Below are 24,785 nucleotides of genomic sequence, written 5' to 3'. Positions count from 1 at the left end.
TTTGCAACAATTTTGCAGAAAGCGTTTTTTTTTCAGTGTAGAAAACACACAACATCAATGTTTTAACTTCAGAAGAGTTAGGGAATCAGTATTTGGTGGAATAACCCTGATTTTCAATCATGACAAATAAAAACATTTGGAAAAAAAAGATGCTGTAAATGACAATATTTCTACAGTATTTGATATTTGGAGGAAACATTATCACACATTTCACACAATCGCAGAATTAAACTAATATTAACATAAAAAAATAAATAAATAAAAAACAGTCTATAGTATATATACATATAGTCAGGTCTGAAATCATTCATACCCCTGACAAATTTTGATTTAAAGATACTTTTTATCAACCAGCAAGTTTTTTTAATAAGATGATGTACAAGAGGCTTCAATGTGAAAAACAATTCTCAGATTTTCATTTTATTTACTTTTGAACAAAAACTTTAATTCTGAATTAGCCAGGGGTGTGAATAATTTTGGGCTTGACTATACACTCACCGCCTACTTTACTAGGTACGCCTTACTAGTACCAGGTTGAATCCCGTTTTGCCTTCAGAACTGCCTTAAGCCTCCATGGCATAGATTCAACAAGGTACTGGAAATATTCCTCAGAGATCTTGGTTTATATTGACATGATAGCATCACGCAGTTGCTGCAGCTGCACATCCATGATGCCAATCTCCCATTCCACCACATCCCAAATGTGCTCTATTGGATTGATATCTGGTGACTGTGGAGGCCATTTGTCGCGCACAAGAAACCAGTCTGAGATGATTCATGCTTTATGACATGGAACGTTATCCTGCTGAAAGTAGCCATCAGAAGATGGGCACACTGTGGTCATAAAGGGATGGACATGGTCAGCAACAATACTCAGGTAGGCCGTGGTGTTGACACAATGTTCACTTGGTACTAATTGGCCAAAACTGTGCCAAGAAAATATTCCCCACACCATTACACCACCACCACCAGCCAGAACCGTTGAAACAAGGCATGATGGATCCATGCTTTCATGGTGTTGATGCCAAATTCTGACCCGACCATCTGAATGTCACAGCAGAAATGGAGACTCATCAGACCAGACAACGTTTTTCCAATCTTCTGTCGTCCAGTTTTGGTGAGCCTGTGTGAATTGTAGCCTCAGTTTCCTGTTCTTAGCTGACAGGAGCGGCACCCGGTGTGTTCTTCTGCTGCTGTAGTCCATCCGCCTCCAAGTTGGATGTGTTGTGTGTTCAGAGATGCTCTTTCGGTTGTAACGAGTGGCTACTTGAGTTACTGTTGTCTTTCTATCAGCTCGAAAATGCATGTCTAAATGCACTGAGTAGATGCGATATGATTTGCTGATTATAAATTTGCATTAACGAGCAGTTGGACTGGTGTACATAATAAAGTAGCTGGTGAGTGTATATATATCTAAAAAATTGTATAATAAAGTATAACATAGAGGTGGTTTATAAGGACAAGGATGATGTTGTGAGTCATGATAATGTTTTATGTCTTCATAATTCAAAATGCTTATAAAAAACATACTTAACAGGGCAGCAATTTGAAATAAAGTTCAAAATCTGCCACAGGTTTCTTGTGAGGGTTGGGTTTAGGGGTAGTGGTGGTGCAAGACCATGTATTAAGTATGCTTTATGGTATAAAATACAGTATTCAAATGGAGAGTCCTCATAAGCCACATCAAGTATACATGTGTGTGTGTGTAAATATTTAGTTGCTGTGGAAACAGATTTTCTGAGCAAATCAAGACATATATGCACAGAATGAATATTAAACAAAAGTTGATTGCATGCATTTCAGAATATCAGAACAAGAGCTCTTACCTCTCCATTCAGAAAGCAGTACAGCACAGCCACAACAAACCCCTGCAGAGAGATAAGGAAAGATTTCGGTTTAATAAATTCAATTACTCTGATGCTGCAAAGTGGTCCTACCAAAATAGCCGAATAGTTTCTAGTCATATCAGCCTAGAAAATAGCAAATGTATACAACGTAAACAGTGTGCGAATTATTCATTGAAGACCGGGGTGGCGCAGTAGGTAGTGCTGTCGCCTCACAGTAAGAAGGATGCTGGTTTGATCCTCGGCTCAGTTGGTGTTTCTGTGTGGAGTTTGCATGTTCTCCTTGCGTTCGTGTGGGTTTCCTCCGGGTGCTCCGGTTTCCCCCACAGTCCAAAGACATGTATGTCATTATGAAATGTGTATCATTATGAATGTATTTCAATTACATTTCATTTCATTTTCTTGTCAGCTTAGTCCCTTTATTAATCCGGGGTCGCCACAGCGGAACGAACCGCCAACTTATCCAGCAAGTTTTTTCGCAGCGGATGCCCTTCCAGCCGCAGCCCATCTCTGGGAAACATCCACACACACATTCACACATTACGGACCATTTAGCCAACCCAATTCACCTGAACCGCATGTCTTTGGACTGTGGGGGAAACCGGAGTACCCGGAGGAAACCCACGCGAAGGCAGGGAGAACATGCAAACTCCACACAGAAACGCCAACTGAGCCGAGGTTCGAACCAGCGACCTTCTTGCTGTGAGGTGACAGCACTATCTACTGCGCCACTGCGCCCTCAATTACATCTAATCTAATAATAAAATGTATACGCTTCAGTGTTTTGAGGGACATTTAATGACTACTTTAGTGGTTACTGTAGGTCAAACTATACAAATGATGTGTCTAAAGTTTCTTTTTTTGGTCTACATGTAGATATAAACACCTGTTTTGTCAGAATTTTCTTTTTTTTAATACTTAAGATGTCTATCGGTGCTCTAGAACAGCCAGCTTCAGATTGTTGAATATTTTTCCTAGCACTGATTGGTGCGATAATGCATTTACAATGGCATACACCGTTATAGGGGGATCAAATTTATTTTGTATTATACATGTTGAATTATTAATATTTCAGATATAGATCAGAGAGGAAGCTATTTCTTACTATTAAGGAGTAAGAAATACACCCCCCCCCATACATCTTGCTTTAATGTTCTTCAGGGGGATCAAATATTATTAGAGGGGTCAACCCCCCTCTACCCCCCCTTCCCCCTCCCCCTGTAATTACCACCCTGAACGCAATTACAGAAGAGTCAAGCTTTAAATATGTAAATATATTTGCGTTATTTTTGAGCAAGATGCTAATGGTCTAATCTGATTTAATAATCTATGCTGAGCTAAGCAAAGCTAAAGCAAAGCTGAAGGGGACTGGTAAAATGAGAGTATTATCTAAAAAAAAGTCTTTTTTTATTATTATTTATTATCTTTATTAAAAAGTGTTTTTTTTATTGTCTAATATATATATATATATATATATATATATATATATATATATATATATATATATATATATATATATCTTTGATCAGACTACATTTTTTAAACAAATCATTTCAAAATATTAGAGAAATGAGTTGATGTGGAATGCATATACAGTTAAAGTCAGAATGATTCACCCACCTGTGAACTTTGTTTTCTTTTTCAAATATTTCTCAAATGATGTTTAACAGAGCAATTTTTCACAGAGCATTTTTCACAGTATGTCTGATAATATTTTTTCTTCTGGAGAAAGTCTTTATTTTAGTTTTATTTCGGCTGGAATACAAACAGTTTTTAATTTTTTAAACACCATTTTAAGGTCAATATTATTAGCCCCCTTTAGCGATATTTTTATTTTTTGTTATAGCCTACAATGATTTGCCTAATTACCCCAATCGCTTAGTTAACCTAATTAAATTAGGTCTTTGAATGTCACTTTAGGCCAGGGGTTTTCAAAGTGTGAGGCGCGCCTCCCCTGGGGGGCGCCAGAGCATGTCAGGGGAGGCGCGGGAAAAAATATAATATAATAAAAATATAATTATTAAGTTTAATTATTTTATGTATTTTTATTATATTTAAACGTTTTAATTAAACAAAGCAAAAAAAAATAATACGTCAAATATAAGAAAACCTTTTTTACCCAGAGGCCATCGCTTCTGTTTGGCAAGCCCGCCAATACAGGTATATGCCTGCTAATACAATGGGTCGGTTTCTGAGACCCCTGATTCAAAGCTGTAATGAAGTTCGGCCCTTTGGCCGCCGGGAAGAAGGAGGCGGAGAACCGACGCAGTTTTAAAATGATTTATTAATAACAGTGACGGCAGCTCCTCACGTAGGCTGCCGTCAAACTGAAAGCAAAAGTAAAATATGTCCGGGCCCGGTCCTCTCTCGGCTTCCTCTGCCCTCGTTCCTCCTTTTATGATCCAGAGCTCCTTCCGTAGGATCCGAGGCAGGTGCGCACCGCAGGTGTATCCACTTATGCGGTGGCCTCACACCGTTCCCACGGCTCTCGGCCACGCCCCCTCGCCACAAAAGCCTTCAAGTTCAGGGCTTATACCCAAAAAGACGACGATATGATGATCAGTATTTGAGTTTAGGATTTACGTGGACAGGACCAGCTGATGAACCACGACCTTTATGTGTGGTTTGTCAAAATATTTTGGCTAATGACAGCATGAGACGCGCTAAACTTCGACTGTTTTGACTGGGATGGACAGTTCTTGGATCTGTTCTATTCATATTGAACCATCATCCTAGTTTTAAAAACGTTATATTAAAATACTTATTACTCTGTAAATAATTGCACTTTCATGCAAATGATGATAAAAGTGAGTTAACAGTCTGACATCTGTCTGTGTCTTTATATATACTTTATATATATATTTATATATATATGTGTATGTGTGTGTGTGTGTGCGTGCGTGCGTGTTTGGAAGGAGGGGGGCGCCAATGGATAAGTTGTGTCAAAAGGGAGGCCCACTGTCTTAGACTTTGAAAAACCCTGCTTTAGGCTGTATAGAAGTGTCTTGAAAAATATCTAGTCAAATATTATTGAAAACAGAATTAAAGTAAAAAGAAAAAGCTTTAAAGCTAATCTTGAACCCAAGCTTATTCTAAAAACAGAAAGCCTCATGCTTAAAACTGTTGCAATCGCACCTTAAAATGCCAATTCTGGCAGCACTCTTGGGTTTAGAACAAAGAAACACTGTGCATGGAGGTGTTTCTAAAACACAGCATTGAAGTTGTTACTATAAACACTTGGTACCTGGAAGGAGCCCAGGCCGAGCTCAAAGACCAGTCGCTCCCGCTTGCTGAAATCCTCCGGGGAAAAGGCAAACACAGTGTAGTGGATCCCAAACAGAGGAATGAGGAGAAGGGTGGAGCGCGCCAGACGTCTGTCAACACACACACACACCGGCGTTTCAGAAGGATGATTGAATCTCTCACCATGTCAACACAGAATTACGGTAATACACTGGGGATCAGAGCCCTTTACAACAGCCCTGTTTCAGATGAAGGTCTGTTTGATATCTCTATTGTTTCTCCCAGACAGCAATATGATGAGATCTTCTTCTCAGATGCTTCAGGACAACAATAATCGCAAATGTGTCTGCTCTTCTGACTTTCAAAAGAGATTTCAGCTATGCATGTCAGTGCTTTATACACGTACTGCAATAAAAAATGTACAAATCCAGACAGTTCTCATCAGAAGAGGAGTATAAGATGTAGTTATTAGGGTTTACACTTGTGCTGAACTAAATTAGATAGTTTTAGTGTTAATATGAAGGTATTTTTGGTGCAAAACTCCCAAGCAGCTGTAAAAGTGTCATTTGTAGTTGTAAAAAATAGCCACACATGTGTATCAGTAAATTTGTACTCGCAGAGCAAATTTGCAAATGCGTATCAGTAAATTTGTACTCGCAGAGCAAATTTGCAAATGTGTAGGTATTTTTTGTCTCCAACAAACACAACGCAACATTTACACCTGCACAAATTCTTCAGTACAGGTGCACAAATCCCATCGGACGAATCACAAATGCAGAAACTCATCCGCTCATGTTCTTTGCTACTATTGTTGCAGTGAATATGGTGCAAAACACATTCACACACCTGCATCCAGAAATGTGAAGTCACAGACAAAACTTGCACATCTGTAGATTAGAATGTGTATCCGCACAAAGAGAGCTGAACGTGTGTAGAATGTTTGATTATTTTTTTTCTAAGCACGAACACAAATATGTTCCTGCAACTGCTCAAATCTGCCGCTACGAGTCTCAAGCGCTGTTTTTCACTTGCAAATCTACATTTCGCTCTCTCGCTCTTCTGCACCAAAAATCACTGTGACATTTGGTGCAAAAGTTACTTGTGTATCTGCCAACCAAAACGTGGGCTCTCAGAGAAATTCAGCCAATAGGGGATGGGGCGTGACGTCACCGCTCTAGCGCTGCGGAGGCTGAACGTCGAAACCGAAACCCCCTTTGCGAGATTCGCTGCATCTATACCTGATTTGCGTTCAAAAATGCCTGCTTAATTATTTCATAGTAGGAGCAAACATGCCTTAAGAAAAGGAGTAGGTTTGAAACTTTAGTAACCATAAAAAGTACGCCAGGTGGATGCCTTTCTACTCCAGGAAGCCGCAGCCTACGGCCTGAAGGAGGAAGAGGACGCGGTCAGTTTGAAATGTGAGTATTAAACCAAAGACAGTTCTTTGTGTTAAACTCGTATTTGTTGAGCTACTGTACAGTGCACTGTAGAATTGCTGAGGGTGTAAAGAGGCTTTAAATTATAGTCTATTTCATTTCGCTGTAAATGTTGACTGTGTAATGTTACGGTCTCCAATCAGCACATATAAAGTAACGTTTCAAAGGTAAAAAAGATTATTATCAAATGTCTGACAGAAAAATGTGAAGTATTGCAGATCACAAGACTAAACAGACATCTGAGTGAGTGATGTATTTGTGCTGATGTAGAATCTGCTGTCAATTGACTGTTGCCAATACTGTTTAAATTAGATACATGTATTCTTACTAAAAGAGAATAAAGGGTCATTTGTTTAATCTGTGCATCAGTATATAGTTGATCACTTGAGGATTTGTGACCGCGTGAGCTTCAAAAAAACACGTTTTGGCAAGCCAGACTCATTTACAATCTTGATTAAAATATTAGATAAATATTAATTAAATATTAAATTAAATATTAGATTTAAATATAAAAAAATATTAGTTTTAATAATTTTAATCAATTCAGGCTGCAAAAGATGAAAGAGAAAGTAATTCAGCATAGAGCGCAGATTTCTGTGCGCATCACGCGTCTGAACGCGCATTACCAAATGCACCTCCCTTTAATATCAGTTCATGCAGTCGTATTTCATACAATAGAAAGTCTTAAAGAACACAAACAGTTAAACAGCACTGTGAGATAATCAAGGAGATGTATTGGGCCCGCTTAAACATTATAGCATTTTTCTCACGGAAAGAGCAAATATTAATTAGTCTGTTAATGACGCACAGAAACGGACAGATCACAGGCAGTTTCAGTAGTAAAGTTCGTGCAAAGTGCAACATACACAATTCAAACACCAGTGCAAAGCACTTTGTTGCAGTTTGTGTCAAAAACATCAATATTTTATATAGACACATATCCACACATAATCTTGCTTTCGCTTTGCTCTCTCTAAATGCGCGCTCTTCTCTTGACGCGCGCTGCTGTGTGTACCTCATCTGTAAATTTGGAGATGTTAGTAACTGAACTCATTTCAATATCACTGACTCGATTTATTAGATACGAAAGCCGTGTAACGTGCTATCGATTGACGTGTTGTCTTTTTTCCCCTTTAAATCTCTCAAATTATCATATGTGATCTCTCTGTTATTGGACTTTTTAACTGATAAGGGAAAAACGTCAAAATCATACACAAGATATCTTAAACTGTTACTGTTCACTGCTGTGCTCAACAATAGTGCAATACAATATTAAAAATTCAGAATTCAATAATGAATAGAATAAATCTTGATAATTCAAGATGTTTCAGGGAGCAGGTCGACGCACACAGAGCGCCATGATAAAGCACATGAAACGCCATGTGTGTGTTTATTAAAACATGTTATATGCGAAATAAATTAGATTTTTTTTGATAGGCTATAAATGATACTGTATTAGCTATCACTAATAAGTAGGCTAATATGCAAAGAAAATCTGCTATTCAAAAATTTGTTTGTTAGTTATAAAAAAATATTAATGTCTATATTGGCTCTGGTGCATTAAATAATAATAACAACATTAAGATTTTTTTTTAAATGACAAATTATAGAAAATAGTATGGAATGTTGAAGTTCTTTAAAGGTATCATCTTAAGGTTGTAAATTCCAACACTAAAGTTAAAACATATTTAATTTTTATAATTCAGCTTTTGCTGTACAAATGATTAAATGTTTTAGGGAATAAAAAGTTTTATATTGTTTGTCAACTCTGTCATGGATGACTTTAGTAATGTTTAGAAATAATAATAAATCATAGCAAGAAAAATCGTAATGTGTAGTTACTAAATTTAAACTGAATTGACAGTAATTTAGTTTTACAACTTTTTAGCAAAACCTTTTACTTGCTATAACTGCAAAGATCACATGATACTAATGAAATCAGGCTTAAAATATTTTTTTATTTGTAAAATATGTGATTAATGAAATATTCAGTTTTCCTTTTGTAATTGTGATAATAATAGCATTGACAGTTTACAGTTTAAACATTTAAAATTAAAATATTGGTGAATTTTTCTTTAAAGAAAAGCAAAATAAATTATTTTTGCATGATGGAAATATGTACTGGCTAATTTGTAAATCAAGAAATCGTGATTTTTGGTAATGTGATCTTTGAAAATGATGAACACATTTTATAAATAAATAATCAAAAATGTAACAATGTAATGTAACAATTTTTTTTAAAAGCTGAAAAAAGGATGGCTTTGGTCACTAAATGTACCTGCAACTACAGAATCACCCATATAGTTCATGGAGAGCAACATGTTTTTCTGGAGTTTTCTTGCAAAACTTGGAAACATCACGTAAGCAAGCAAACAGTGACATAAATAGAATCTGCAGTACAAATACTAGTTTTAAAATAAAAGTTAGTTTGCTTTATCAGAATGACAGAGAATACTATAAATTATTTTATTATATATATATATATATATATATATATATATATATATATATATATATATATATATATAATTTGTTTATTTTTTTAATTTGCCCACCCTAAAGTTCCAAGCTGGAGCCGGGCCTGATGACAGAGGTGATTTATTCTAGTCTCTATGTTACATGGAGGCTTTTATTGAGTACAGTACAGAAAATAAAAAAACATATTTTACATTTGCTATTTATTATTATTATTAGTTATTGTATTTTCAAACAGTGATTACATCAGCTTTCTGATTAATGTTGTGTGTGTGCTTTTTCTGCAGAGCTGTTGTGATAGAGCTGGACCTGTAGACAAGGGAACTAACACATTTGAGGAAAAAAGAATCCAAAATAAGAGGTAGGATAATTTTATTACTAGCACTACAGAAATCAAATGACACATTGTACAGTAAAATGACATTGTTTTTTGAATGTTTTTTATGTTTTGTTTGATCTGAAATATCTGCAGATTGGTGTGTGTGGTGAGGGTAAAGAAGTCCACATGCAGCAGCATCTTGGAAATGCTGTAATGCAGGGGTGCCCAAAGTCAGTTGTGGACAGCTGGTGTCCTGCAGAGTTTAGAGTCAACTTCAACTAAACTCTGCAAGACAGCAGCAGTTCTAGACTGAGTTTAGCCACTCCTGTTCTCCTGTAGTGAACTGAACGAGACCCTGCATCAGTCCACATGCCCTTGTGTCCTCATCTGGACCAGATGTTGCTGTGGTCTCTTCATCATCCGTATCTCGGGCATGGACTGCCATGCATCACCGTCCTGTTTCAGTCTGACTGCAGCAATGAGGGATGTGATGATGGCGAAGTCCCTCTGATCATCTGAAGAACTGGCCCAGCTGTGTGGAGATACAGCAAAACATGGGCTTCTGTCTGTAATACATCACTGTTAGAATAAAGCTTGGTTTCATGTGTTGGTGACTTGTATTTATTTGTCATGATTACTCATATTCATTCTTTTAATAATATAATTATGTTTCTGTTTGTTTTCAATAAATAATGATAATACTTTCAATATTGTATGCATTTCCATTGTTTAACAGAAATGTAAGAAAATAAGATGCATTGTCTAGTGACTACTAGTAGATTTACTTAGTTAATTGTCCACATTTATCATTACTAGCAATACATTCTTGGTAAAAATGTTAAGTAAACATACATTTTTTGGAGTGTAAAATGAATCATAAAACATGGTAGCGTTAGTTATTAAGGTAAAGATGGTTTATATTTGCATTTAAACATTTTAATGGTCCCTATATTGTTTACCATGGTACTTTAAATATTTGGTCTGAATGACTTCAAAACAACATTAGAACTAATATTTATTTGACTGTGGACAGTGCTGTATTTTGATAGTCATTGGCTGCTAATATGATTTCCCTATATAGAATTTGAAAATCTTTTTCTGAAATTAAATTATTAAGAAGAAAGTCAGAATGTGCAACTATAAAACCAACTTCACCTCAATGCATTGGATGCACCCTGGTCTGCCATTTTTCTAAAATAAATATAGCTTATGAATTAAATAGTTTAATCATATTATGTGATAAGACTAAATAGCAAACATGACATTAGGGCAAGCAAGCCAAGTTACCTTTCGTAAAACAAGAATTGTTATCCTAGGTATGAATACTGATCACTAACATAGTTATATTTAAACTAACATCAAACTGTACAACTATAAGTGGTTTTAAAAAATGAAGCAATGAAAACGTACCTTAATTGTATTGCTGCTATCAGGATGTCATCGATTCAGCTCTGCAGAAAAAGCACACACACACCAGTAATCAGAAAGCTAATGTAAACACTGTTTGAAAATACAATAACTAATAATAAATAGCAAATGTAAAATATGTTTTTGTAGTTTCTGTACTGTACTCAATAAAAGCCTCCCTGTAACATAAAGACTAGAATAAATCACCTCTGATTCACATGCTCAAATAACATGTTGGTGTAGTTGCTGATGTAACACAAACCTTACTCAAGTGATCAACTATATACTGATGCACAGATTAAACAAATGACCCTTTATTCTCTTTTAGTAAGAATACATGTATCTAATTTAAACAGTATTGGCAACAGTCAATTGACAGCAGATTCTACATCAGCACAAATACATCACTCACTCAGATGTCTGTTTAGTCTTGTGATCTGCAATACTTCACATTTTTCTGTCAGACATTTGATAATAATCTTTTTTACCTTTGAAACGTTACTTTATATGTGCTGATTGGAGACCGTAACATTACACAGTCAACATTTACAGCGAAATGAAATAGACTATAATTTAAAGCCTCTTTACACCCTCAGCAATTCTACAGTGCACTGTACAGTAGCTCAACAAATACGAGTTTAACACAAAGAACTGTCTTTGGTTTAATACTCACATTTCAAACTGACCGCGTCCTCTTCCTCCTTCAGGCCGTAGGCTGCGGCTTCCTGGAGTAGAAAGGCATCCACCTGGCGTACTTTTTATGGTTACTAAAGTTTCAAACCTACTCCTTTTCTTAAGGCATGTTTGCTCCTACTATGAAATAATTAAGCAGGCATTTTTGAACGCAAATCAGGTATAGATGCAGCGAATCTCGCAAAGGGGGTTTCGGTTTCGACGTTCAGCCTCCGCAGCGCTAGAGCGGTGACGTCACGCCCCATCCCCTATTGGCTGAATTTCTCTGAGAGCCCACGTTTTGGTTGGCAGATACACAAGTAACTTTTGCACCAAATGTCACAGTGATTTTTGGTGCAGAAGAGCGAGAGAGCGAAATGTAGATTTGCAAGTGAAAAACAGCGCTTGAGACTCGTAGCGGCAGATTTGAGCAGTTGCAGGAACATATTTGTGTTCGTGCTTAGAAAAAAAATAATCAAACATTCTACACACGTTCAGCTCTCTTTGTGCGGATACACATTCTAATCTACAGATGTGCAAGTTTTGTCTGTGACTTCACATTTCTGGATGCAGGTGTGTGAATGTGTTTTGCACCATATTCACTGCAACAATAGTAGCAAAGAACATGAGCGGATGAGTTTCTGCATTTGTGATTCGTCCGATGGGATTTGTGCACCTGTACTGAAGAATTTGTGCAGGTGTAAATGTTGCGTTGTGTTTGTTGGAGACAAAAAATACCTACACATTTGCAAATTTGCTCTGCGAGTACAAATTTACTGATACGCATTTGCAAATTTGCTCTGCGAGTACAAATTTACTGATACACATGTGTGGCTATTTTTTACAACTACAAATGACACTTTTACAGCTGCTTGGGAGTTTTGCACCAAAAATACCTTCATATGTTAATTTATTCAAAAGATTTCACTTGTTAAAGTGAAGATCAAATCTTTTGAATAAATTTGACTAAAATAAATATTAAATCACAATACTTAACTTCACGTCTACACTCTAATCTGTTTTGGTAGAAATCCTTTCCATTTTATCAGAAAATATAATGTAATTATTGTTTTGATTCACTAAATAAACATGAATGTCCATCTCTTGTTTTCTACAGTAAGTCAGTGCATCCCAATATACAACTCTAGTAAATATTTTGTGAAACTGAAGTAAATTTAAATACTATCCATTGATCATACCTACAGTGCATCTGGAAAGTATTCAGAGCACTTCACTTTTTCCACATTTTTTATGTTCATGTATTTCCTCTAAATTCTACACACAATACCCCATAATGACAATGTGAAAAAAAGATTTGTTGAAATTGTTGCAAATTTATTAAAAATAAAAACCCTGAAAAATCACATGTACATCAGTATTCACAGCCTTTATCGTGAAGCTCTAAATTGAGCTCAGGTACATTCTGTTTCCACTGATCAATCTTGAGATGTTTCAGCAGCTTCATTGGAGTTCACCTGTGGTAAATTCAGTTGATTGGACATGATTTGAAAAGGCATACACCTGTCTATAAAGGGTCCCAGGGTTGACAATGCATGTCAAAGCACAAACCAAGCATGAAGACAAAGGAATTGTCTGTAGACCTCCAAGACAGGATTGTCTCAAGGCACAAGGCTGGGGAAACATTTCTGCTGCTCTGAAAGTTCCAATGAGCACAATGGCCTCCATCATCCGTAAGTGAAAGATGTTTGTAAGCACCAGGACTCTTCCTAGAGCTGGCCGGCCATCTAAACTGAGTGATCGGAGAAGAAGGGCCTTAGTCAGGGAGGTGATCAATAACCCGATGGTCACTCTATCTGGGCTCCAGTGTTCTTCTGTGGAGAGAGGAGAACCTTACAGAATGACAACCATCTGTGCAACAATCCACCAGTCAGGCCTGTCTGATAGAGTGGCCAGACGGAAGCCAATCCCTGCCAGGAATATGCCAAAAGGCGTCTGAAGGACTCTCAGACCATAAGAAACTAAATTCTCTGGTCTGATGAGACTAAAATTGAACTCTTTGGAGTGAATGCCTGGCGATACGTTCAGACAAAACCAGACACCACTCTTCATCAGGCTAATACCATCCCTACAGTGAAGCATGGTGGTGGAAGCATCATGCTGTGAGGATGTTTTTCAGCAGCAGGAACTGGAAGACTAGTCAGGATAGAGGGAAAGATGAATGCAGCAATGTACAGAGACATCCTGAATGAAAACCTGCTTCTACTTCCCAAAAGTGCTCTTGACCTCGGACTGGGGCGACAGTTCATCTTCCAGCAGGACAATGACCCAAAGCACACAGCCAAAATATCAATAGAGTGGCTTCACAACAACTCGGTGAATGTCCTTGAGTGGCCCAGCCCAGACCTAAATCTTATTGAACATCCCTGGAGAGATCTGAAAAAGGCTGTACACTGTCGCTTCCCATCCAACCTGATAGAGTTTGAAAGTTGAAAAAGCTTGAAAATTTCCCAAAGACAGGTGTGCCAAGCTTGTGGCATCGTATTCAAAAAGACTTGAGGCTGTAATCCCTGCCAAAGGTGCATCAACAAAGTATTGAGCAAAGGCTGTGAATACTTATGTACATGTGATTTTTCAGGTTTCTTATTTTTAATACATTTCCAACAATTTAAAAAACTCTTTTTTCACATTGTCATTATGGGGTATTGTGTGTAGAATTCTGAAGCACTATGAATACTTTCCGGATGCACTGTGTATTCTTTCTTTAGCCGCATCAGGTGCTATCTAGTGAATTTACTGCTAAGCTACTATGGGCAAAATGATGCCTGCATGACTCAAATAGTAATATATCATACTGCCTATAGTCAACATGCAGCCTGTTCTGATGAACGGAGGTCTCAAGGGTTTAGAATAACATGACAGTGAGTAATTAATACCATAATTGTTTTATTAGGTGAACGAACACTTGACCAGACTTGACCAGCCTGTGTAAAACCTATTGAATGTTCTGTAGTTCTGTGCATGGGCTCAACTCTCAGGGAATACAAATGACAGACATACATATATACAAATACCATTGCAATGTATGAAAGGTGCTGTATGTAAGTTTTTGACTCTTCTAAAGCACAAAAATAACATACCATGATTGCAGATATTTAAGAGACGTGCACATATTTGTTTGCCTGAAGAACAATGTTAAAATCAGATATTCTCCTTTGAATATGTGTGTCCTGTGTCAGAATGTCTGTCTTTGTTTTGTTCTCTATAACCAGCCCACTGCCAATTTACTCAATGATACTTCAGCAATCTGGGTTTTCTTGGTGGAAAACGCACCGTATTTTATTTCAGTCTTGAAGGCTGCTTCAATGTGCAACAACTGCAGCCTCCGAAATGAGACGCAGATTCAGAGTTAAAAATCCACATTAGGTGATTTGTATTAGCAAATAATTTAACTATGATAAATTTTAACATTAGCTTAGCAGCGTACATTGTAACGCCGTTTTTCTTAACAACACGCAACTCAACAAGATTTCAGCAACAAGAAATTTAACTGTCTGCACCAGACGCAATATAGGTAAAACATTTAAATACCAGCCATCCAGAAGCACAGAATAGTGCACTGCACTTCAACTGAATTATTAAATCTACATGCTTAGTGAATGATATTTGTTGCTTTGTACTGAGTCACAGTTCTAGCGTTCATTTTCTAGTAAGTTTATTTTATTTTCAAGATCTGAGGTAAACTATCTGGACTTTAAAAAATGCTTGCTTCCACACAAATGATTTGTGTTGAGATAACACGAAGGAATCAAGTTAACGTACTAGTTTTTACAAATTTAATTTGACTGAATCTAAAACAATTAAGTTGTCCCAAAGAATTGTGTTGCTTTAGCTCATTTTAAATAAGTAATTTAAACAAACAGCAAAGTAAGTTTTTGAGTGTTCACACTAGACACGGATGCAGCCTCAATCACCAGTGACTTACTTGACAAGTCAATGGAAAGACGCAAATAGACATTCTGTAGCATGATTTGCATGAAAGAGGCGGCAAAAAAAAAAAAAAAAAAAAAAAATATATATATATATATATATATATATATATATATTAGTTTTTTATACAAACTAATTAATAGATTATATATAAACTGAACTGAAGAGTTCAGATGCTAAAACCTGTAACAGCCATTTGAAATGTCCTATTTTTATCAGCAAAATTGAGTGTTTTGCGCACTTGACGCACTTAACGATTGAATAGTGAGATCGATCGAGTTGAAAAATCTTAAGTAAACATTCACGCCACGCTAACCAATCAGAAGCACGCTAACCAATCAGAAGCTTGCTCTTGCAAAGGCATGATAATATCGCAGCCCCTGCAGTTGGTGTCCTGAGAGGAAATCCTCCTGCCGACACTGGACAACAGCTCATCAAACTGGGCTCGGCTCAGTCGGAAGCACCGCTGAAAGCTTTCATCATCCAGGTATAGTTTCTGGAGGAGTTGATGAACTCACAGAGTTGGGTGCACCTCTTAAATGATCTAGTGGACTCAAACACGGCGCCGAACAAATCTACTCTGTTTTTCAGCCTTTCTAAAGCACATAAACACAGCTACTCTCTCAATAAAATCCATGTTAAGGCTGGCTCACACTGTGATTTTTTATAATCCTGAACGATTGTAGCATGTCAGACTGCACGAACATAACTCCCATGTCACACTGTAAGATCTCAGCGGTCATAAAGTCAGACTGAACGGCAATGAAGACACGCCAAACACAAAAGAAAATCCCCTTGGAGTTTGACGTCATCCGTGTTTGACATTTTCACTATTCTGCTTAATGATTCCTCACAGCAAACTTTAACAATCTGTAGCGGCAATTTTGCACACGGCAAGTCTCAATGATAAAACCAGGAAGAAAAACACTGTTTTGACATTTCCCCGTAGTCATTTGAATTGTGGCATGGATTGCGTCATTAAATTCGGAGCTCCTGTTGGTTCTTGGATTGACGCTCATCACAGCTGTTGTCACACTGCAGGAAAGTGTTTGAAATCTTCTGACACCGCCAAAACTTTATCAGAGGAAAGATCACAACAGGCACAAAGCAGCTGTCAGTGAACATTTCAAACCAACGATCAAAGTCCACAGATTTTAGCCTAGGATTTCAGGAATCTTTTAGGATTCCCCACGTTTGTCTCAGATGGCAAAATGGTTGCTGAAATCTCACAGTGTAAGCAGGGCTTTAGCCAATTAGCACGTAAATAAAGTACGTAAATAAAGCAATGGGTGCTCGCTGCAGAGCCATTTGAGGAGAGCTGAGCTCCAGCGAGGGGGAGCTTAAGCTTGAGCTCCACCTTTTTTGCACTTCTTCTACGAGTGATGTCACTGGGGGTAGGGTTAGGGGTGGGGTTGGTGTACGCATTAAAACAGCTTACAGGAGGAGGAGCGACAGCTCATGCTCCCCCTCGCTGGAGCTTATCTCTCGTCAAATGGCTCTGCAGCGAGCACCCTCTCAAATAAAGCGAGTAAACTCAAAATATTGACGCGACTATGAACAAGCGAATAGCACTATTTATTCATGTAAGCTGCATCTGGTGTGGACATTAAAGGAGGGGCTGGGTGAAAATATAATTTTGAACTGCAATACCTAGTTAAACCACTTGGGGTCGACATTACATACTGCACCTTTAAAAACAACACAGGCTTATTCTAAAAATGTAGCCCTATATACATTTCTGGAGATCGCAAATGATGTAGCCAGAGCTGCATTTTATCTTTAAAATGAACGATTTGGGGTGGTAAGATGCCGTTCCTTTTCTCGCTCTCCAGCTGATCAATTATCTCTATGTGGACGGCTTTCCTGCTGTTACCAGATTGTCCGGTAGCTCAACATGTACGTCGGCGGACTTGAGACGCAAAGCAGAGTTGACCGCGGTTACTGCGGTTACAGAAAACAAAAGCCAAAAAATAAAATAATCATGTAAATAACAGGGTGAGAATATGGTAAAATCTGTAAACGTGGTAAAAATCAGAGGGCTTTTCTTTTTCTGGGTTGCTTTTGAAAACACTGTTGGTTGGGTTTAGGGAAGGGGGTGGGCGGGTCTATCGGTGCTTTTTAAAAAAAATGCTGTTGGCTGGGTTTAATGAAGGGGGAGGGTGGGGGTCTCAGCCGGTTGGTCAGTCAGTAAATCAGTCAGTTGACAGTGGCCTCTGGTGGATTTTTGTGAGAACAGCAGGTGCGAATGGCCCTCGTGAGAAAAATTTGAGATCTAAAAAAAGCATACACAGCGCCCTCTGGTGAATTTGTGAAAACAAAAACTGCAAAAATACGTAGCTCCTGGGATGTATTTCGCGATCTCCAGAAATGTAGATAGGGGTACATTTTCAGAATGAGCCTGGGTTGTTCAAAAATCACTTTAATAAAACATCTGCTAAATATAAAGCATAAAAGTATAAATAACACGAAACAAAAACAAAAGGTACACAATACAAAACACCACGTGAAATCATAAAATAATCAGCACTCAAGTTTCACAGCCTTTTTTCCTCAATGGATATTTAAAAATAAAAAGTGCACACCGACTGGCCAACACAGACTCAGACACACACACGCATACACACGCGCGCACACACACTTACAGCGTGATGGTAGAAAGCTCTGACATCCTGCACGAATGCTGGACAGCCTGTGTGGGCTCACTGAAGCATTTCTGTGCACAGCTGCTAAACACGACAAAGACAACAAACACTCTTTAGGACAAAACACACACACACACACAACAAACATCAACACACAAACACACAACAAACCTCAATACACAAAAACGTACACACAACAGACCACAAAACATACAAACGCACACACACACACACAACAGACTTTAGTACACACAAACGCACACACGCGCACACACACACACACACACACACACACACACACACACACACACACACACACACACACACACCTCAAAGCTCAGAGACCTCAAGGATTCACACAGCAGTTTTTTTTCATGTGATTATACTAATTATGGGTTTAAAGAAAGTAAGATCAGCCTAAAACAACATGTCCTCTACATTATTTAGACTATTTAGATACCAAACATGAATTAAAGTCAGCAAACAAATGGCTCATCTAGAAAACTGTATAGTGTTTCGAGTCCTCACTGCTACAAAAGCCAAAAAATACCCAACAAGTTGCCTTAAAAACACTGCACCGATTTCATCTCTCATGAAATCAGCATATAATACATGTGCATAGCAGAAACTATATAACCCGATCAACAATCAAATATTCACACCCTGTGATAAATCCAACACAGGCTCATTGGAAATATATGTGCTTCAGCCTCCATTTTGTTGATGCTTGATTGCAGTTTTTAGGTAAAATGAACACTAGGGGGCAGTATGAAGCCCACACACTGTTCCTTTTCACACTACAGATAATTACTAGGAAATAATATAGGTGAATAAAGGATTATTTTCATGCAGATCATTTCTCAAAACCAAATAAACACCAAAAAGCAACTTAACAGTGTCTATGATTACATTAACATTACATTTACATGTAGTCATTTATCAGATACTTTTGTCCAAAGCGGCTTACAATTGAGGAGGCATTCAACGATTCAACAAGAAGAGGCAATACACACAAGAAGTGCTGATTATACATAGGAACTGTTAGTGTTTAGAGAGTTCAGTGCTAGAGTAAGGAGGGGGGAGTGTTTATTTTAACACCCTATGATAATTCCAAATCAGTCTCATTGTAAATATGTGCTTTAGCCTCCTTTTAGTTAATGGTTGACTGCAGTTTCTAGGTAAAATGAACACTAGGGGGCAGTATGACGCCAACAACCTTTGTTTCTTTTCGCACTACTGATATTTACTAGGAAATAATATAGGTAAATAAAGGATTATTATTATGCACGTCATTGCCCAAGACCAAATAAACACCAAAAAGCAACTTAACAGTGTCTATGATTACATTTACATGTAGTCATTTAGCAGATACTTTTATCCAAAGCGGCTTACAATTGAGGAGGCATTCAACGATTCAACAAGAAGAGGAAATACACACAAGAAGTGCTGATTATACATAGGAACTGTTAGTGTTTAGAGAGTTCAGTGCTAGGGCAAGGAGAGGGGTTTTTATTTTGTAGACAGAGAGAAAGAATAGTATTTCTACAGGTGGTTTGTCAAGCCCACTCACCTGTGTTTAACACAAATCATACAGTTGAAGTCAAAATTATTAGCTTTCCTTTGAATTTTTTTTTTCTTTTTTAAATATTTACCAAATGATGTTGAACAGAGCAAGGACATTTTCACAGTATGTCTGATAATATTTTTTCTTCTGGAGAAAGTCTTATTTGTTTTATTTCGGCTAGAATAAAAGCAGTTTTTAATTTTTTTAAACACCATTTTAAGGACAAAATTATTAGCCCCTTTCAGCTATATATTTTTTCGATACCTGCAGAACAAACCATTGTTATACAATAACTTGCCTAATTACCCTAACCTGCCTAGTTAACCTAATTAACCTAGTTAAGCCTTTAAATGACACTTTAAGCTGTATAGAAGTGTCTTGAAAAATATCTAGTCAAATATTATTTACTGTCATCATGGCAAAGATAAAATAAATCAGTTATTAGAAATGAGTTATTAAAACTATTATGTTTAGAAATGTGTCAAAAAAATCTTTTCTCCGTTAAACAGAAATTGGGGAAAAAATAAACAGGGGTCTAATAATTCAGGGGGGCCAATAATTCTGACTTCAACTGTAAATGCTCTTTATATAGACATGGAGTGATTGTAAGAAAGTGTCTGGTGCAAATGTGCAAAAAACTAGTCCAATTGTCTGTTAAAGTGTCAGAGAGATGAAAGTGTGTGTTTTCTACAGGTGGTTTGTCAAGCCCACTCACCTGTGTGAGGCACACTCAAAATTGCACACTGTTTTGAGGTTGTCATGTGTTGTGGTTGTCCTGGTTTTGTTCACATATCAGTAATTGAATATGTTTGCCTCACCTATCTATGTCCACATGGTCAACTTTTCTGGTGTGGTCAGTTTGCTCAGTAGCTTACATTGTACGGTGTACAAAGCCCTCGGATTTAAGTCCGGTGAAGCAAGCAAGCTTTCACAAAAGAGATAAAAGCAATGTCAAATCAAGGTAAAGCTATGTGGTCGCAGTACACTTTTCTCTTACACTTGCTTTTGAAAACACTATTGGTTGGGCTTAGGGAAATGTTTAGGTCAGCGGATTGCTACTTGATCTGTACATCAAGTGCTGGCTTTTTGTGGACATGAATAAGAAGGATGTGTTTCTGAAACATACAATAAAATGTAAATTATATAAACTATTAACTGATACTTAACAAGTCTTTAGTAAGTAATTTACTAAAAGCTAGTTCACGATCTATTACTAATGTATTAGGTATAATTTTAAATAATTAAAATACAGTTAACAAGTCACTTGTAAATTGTTAACTAACAGCTTGTAGGTTATCTGTTGGCTATCGATAAGGCACAGTTATAAATAATAAACAAACTATTGACTTTTATTTAACAAGTCATTTATAACTCATTAACAAACAGTTTATTAATAGACTACTAACTAGTTATAACAGATAGTTATTCTAAAGTTTTACCAGTTATAATTATTATTAACAAAGACGTGAGATATTAAGCTTTTCCCATTCACATGAAGCTATTATTAACTAAATTCAAGAGCTATCAATTACGTATGTGTGTTTTAATCTCTGAACAAGTGCTAGATTTTTTCCAAATTTATTCATTTATTTTTTAATATAAAATATAAAAAAAGTGCCAAATTTTCAGAATTCAGACGTATAATAACTTTTAGACAACACATAAGCATCGTTTTAATATAGAAATGTTAAAGAAAATTAATATTTGGTGGAATTACCTTTCATAATCCCAACAAAGTGTCAATTTCTGTAAATAAATGCTCTTAAATAAAGCCATTTTTATTATAATTTTAAAATAAATATCATCAGACCCTTATGCAACAAACCAAATATTAACATTTAAATCGAATCCATACTTAAAAAAATAGAGAAAATAGAAAAAATTTAATAATAATAATAATAATAATAATTCCTTACATTTATATAGCGCTTTTCTGGGCACTCAAAGCGCTTTACACAATGGGGGGGATCTCTTCATCCACCACCAGTGTGCAGCATCCACCTGGATGATGCGACGGCAGCCATTTTGCGCCAGACCGCACACCACACACCAGCTGATTGGTGGAGAGGAGACAGTGATGAAGCCAATTGGAATATGGGGATGGTTAGGAGGCCATGATGGACAGAGGCCAGTGGGCAGATTTGGCCAGGATGCCGGGGTTAAACCCCTACTCTTTTCGAAGGACATCCTGGGATTTTTAACGACCACAGAGAGTCCGGACCTCGGTTTAACGTCTCATCCGAAAGACAGCGCTCACTGAGCAGTATAGCGTCCCCGTCACTATACTGGGGCATTAGGACCCACACAAACCGCAGGTTGGGCGCCCCCTGCTGGCCTCACTAACACCACTTCCGGCAGCAACCTAGCTTTCCCATGTGGTCTCCCATCCAGGTACTGACCGGGCGCAGCCCTGCTCAGCTTCAGTGGGCGACCATGTGAGAGTTGCAGAGAGCTAGCTGCCGGCTAAATACTACCTCTGGATCAAACAACAGTACAAAAGTGTGACCACTACATTGTAAACTGTATTAAATCCAGTCAGATGATTCCAAATTTGGTCAGAAATCTCAAAAGTCATCTTCTAATGCAAGCCAAATGAATGCTAGCGCTCACACTCTCAAGACTTGACAGTCTCCTTTCAGCCACTGTTTCAACCACATCAACCAATCAGACGCAACACATCAATAACACAGTGTTTTCACGCTGACTGAGACACACACAGACACACACACTCACAGATAAATGCTGGACTCGTTTCCGCCGATGTCTGGAGACTGAAGCTTCTGCACCAGGATTATGATGATCCCAATGAACAGCACAAAGTTAATCTGAAAGAAAAATGCTTGTTTATTAAATGTTTATTGTGCAAGTAAATGCATTCATTTCATTGATTTAACAAAAACAAAACAAAAACTGATATTTCTCACAGCTCACCATGATTGATGCCACCACAGGGCCCTTGATCACCCACCAGAGGGCAGTGTTATCATTCATGTCCCAGCAGCTGCAGAAACACAAGTGATTTAAGGTAAGAAACTTTGCAGCCCTTCGTTGGTCTGTTTGGTCACATAATTTAGCAGCACGAAGTTCAGAACAATGTGCCAGATGAAATCATTACCCTAAATGAGCAAGATGTGTACCAAAGTTCAATATGTAATATAATATAATATAATATAATATAATATAATATAATATAATATAATATAATATAATATAATATAATATAATATAATATAATATAATATAATAAAATACAATATAATACAATATAATATAATATAATATAATATAATATAATATAATACAAAAAAATAAAATACAATATAATATAATATAATATAATATAATATAATATAATATAATATAATATAATATAATATAATATAATACAATAAAATACAATATAATATAATATAATATAATATAATATAATATAATATAATATAATACAATATAATATAATATAATATAATATAATATAATATAATATAATACAATAAAATACAATATAATACAATATAATATAATATAATATAATATAATATAATACAATATAATATAATATAATATAATATAATATAATATAATATAATATAATATAATATAATATAAATTAATATAATATAATATAATACAATAAAATACAATATAATACAATATAATATAATATAATATAATATAATATAATACAATATAATATAATATAATATAATATAATATAATATAATATAATATAATATAATAAAACATAATATAATATAATATAATATAGTATAATGTAAAAAAAATATAAAATAATATAAGATAAAATAATATAAGATAAAATAAAATAATATAATATAACATAATATAATATAATACAAAATAAATATAACATAACATAATAACATATAATAACATATAATATAATATAATATAATATAATATAATATAATATAATATAATATAACATAATATAATATAATATAAGATAAAATAATATAATATAATATAATATAATATAATATAATATAATATAATATAATATAATATAATATAATACAATATAATACAATATAATATAATATAATATAATATAATATAATATAATATAATATAATATAATATAATATAATATAATACAATATAATATAATATAATATAATATAATATAATATAATATAATATAATACAATAAAATACAATATAATACAATATAATATAATATAATATAATATAATATAATATAATATAATATAATATAATATAATATAATATAATATAATATAATATAATATAATATAAGGCTTGGGTTTATTGGCGTGGGTTTCCTCCGGGTGCTCTGGTTTCCCCCAAAAGTCCAAAGAAATGTGTGGTACAGGTGAATTGGGTGAGCTAAATTGTCTGTGGTGTATGTGTGTGAATGAGAGTAATATTGTTTTCCGAACAAATCCTCATTCTAGTGACACTGAATGCTAATCCAGTAATTCACTGCCAGCATTTGCGTAGGTATAAGCATTAGTTACAGCATATCACTTTAAGTGTATGCGGCATCACACATACCCAGAATCATCAAAATGAAGGCGCAGAACGGCCCATATGGTCACACAAATGGTGGGCGTTCCTGAAACCCAGAGAGAAAAAGCTAAATTCATCAGACCTCAAAATTTACACCATCAATATGAATCCAGTGAATATACCAGCATCACAAATCAGATAATAAAGAGCCAGCGGCCATTTAATTTCTCTCCATATACAGTTGAAGTCAGAGTTATTAGCTAGAACAGACCTAACCACAAAAAGTACTGCGCCTTTTGGACTAATACAGCTGCTGTAGTTTGATGCGCTGTGCTCTATGGAAAAAAAAAATTGTTGACAAAAAACAATTTTACCCAATTTACAATAGCTGATGGATCGCTGGTAATATTTCCGGGAGATGACCATGTCGCAGTTAAGCTAAATTTATTCACGCCTTCTCTTGAAGTGACTTGCGATGCACCTTCGCCGTTTGCAATGCCTTAAAACATTGTTTTTCAGCCGCAGCCGCAGTTTATTCTCAAAATCTATAGTTTGTCTTAAATGATTTATACAAGCTATATAGTATACTATGAGCAGGGATACAATCAGCGAGCGCAGTCGTCCCTCCATAGTAAAAAGAGACATTTTGTGTCTGCCGGTGTGTTTACTTGCAGGAGTTCCATTGGCCTTTTCCTGCACGTTAATTCTGACCAATCGAAAAGCAGTTTAGGAAATATGTTC

At 36.0% G+C, this 24,785-nt stretch overlaps 2 protein-coding genes and 1 long non-coding RNA gene across 12 annotated transcripts in view; 1 reads left to right on the top strand and 2 right to left on the bottom strand.

The window, feature by feature from the left end:
* adcyap1r1a (ADCYAP receptor type Ia) overlaps nt 1-24,785 on the bottom strand; it is a 375,079-nt gene that overhangs the window by 295,986 nt on the left and 54,308 nt on the right. For 2 of the 9 annotated variants that reach the window (NM_001443960.1, NM_001013444.3), the window contains 6 exon segments: nt 1,827-1,868; nt 5,089-5,218; nt 17,987-18,070; nt 22,284-22,375; nt 22,482-22,551; nt 24,090-24,150. In NM_001443960.1, coding sequence (NP_001430889.1) covers nt 1,827-1,868; nt 5,089-5,218; nt 17,987-18,070; nt 22,284-22,375; nt 22,482-22,551; nt 24,090-24,150 — 479 coding nt within the window. 9 annotated transcript variants of the gene reach the window in all.
* The window catches only part of LOC147846522 (uncharacterized), a 99,689-nt gene continuing 75,003 nt past the window's right edge, over nt 100-24,785 (top strand). Inside the window, exon 1 of the mRNA XM_087241432.1 lies at nt 100-175. The gene's annotated coding sequence lies outside the window, so the exon portion shown is untranslated. The remainder of the gene's footprint in view (nt 176-24,785) is intronic.
* Nucleotides 9,354-11,653, bottom strand: LOC147846523 (uncharacterized). Of its 2 annotated transcripts, none has more exons than XR_015479056.1 (3): nt 11,398-11,653; nt 10,728-10,768; nt 9,354-9,883 (listed from the first exon to the last, which is right to left on the bottom strand). It is a non-coding gene; the product is annotated as an uncharacterized LOC147846523 (long non-coding RNA). The 2 variants fall into 2 exon arrangements; XR_015479055.1 differs by having other exon boundaries at nt 9,354-9,849.

Source organism: Danio rerio, chromosome 2 (genome assembly GCF_052040795.2).
Source record: "Danio rerio strain M-AB ecotype USA chromosome 2, GRCz13ab, whole genome shotgun sequence".
Classification (NCBI taxonomy): domain Eukaryota; kingdom Metazoa; phylum Chordata; class Actinopteri; order Cypriniformes; family Danionidae; genus Danio; species Danio rerio.
The sequence above is the reverse complement of the archived record's forward strand: the minus strand, read 5'-3'. Positions and strand labels throughout refer to the sequence as shown.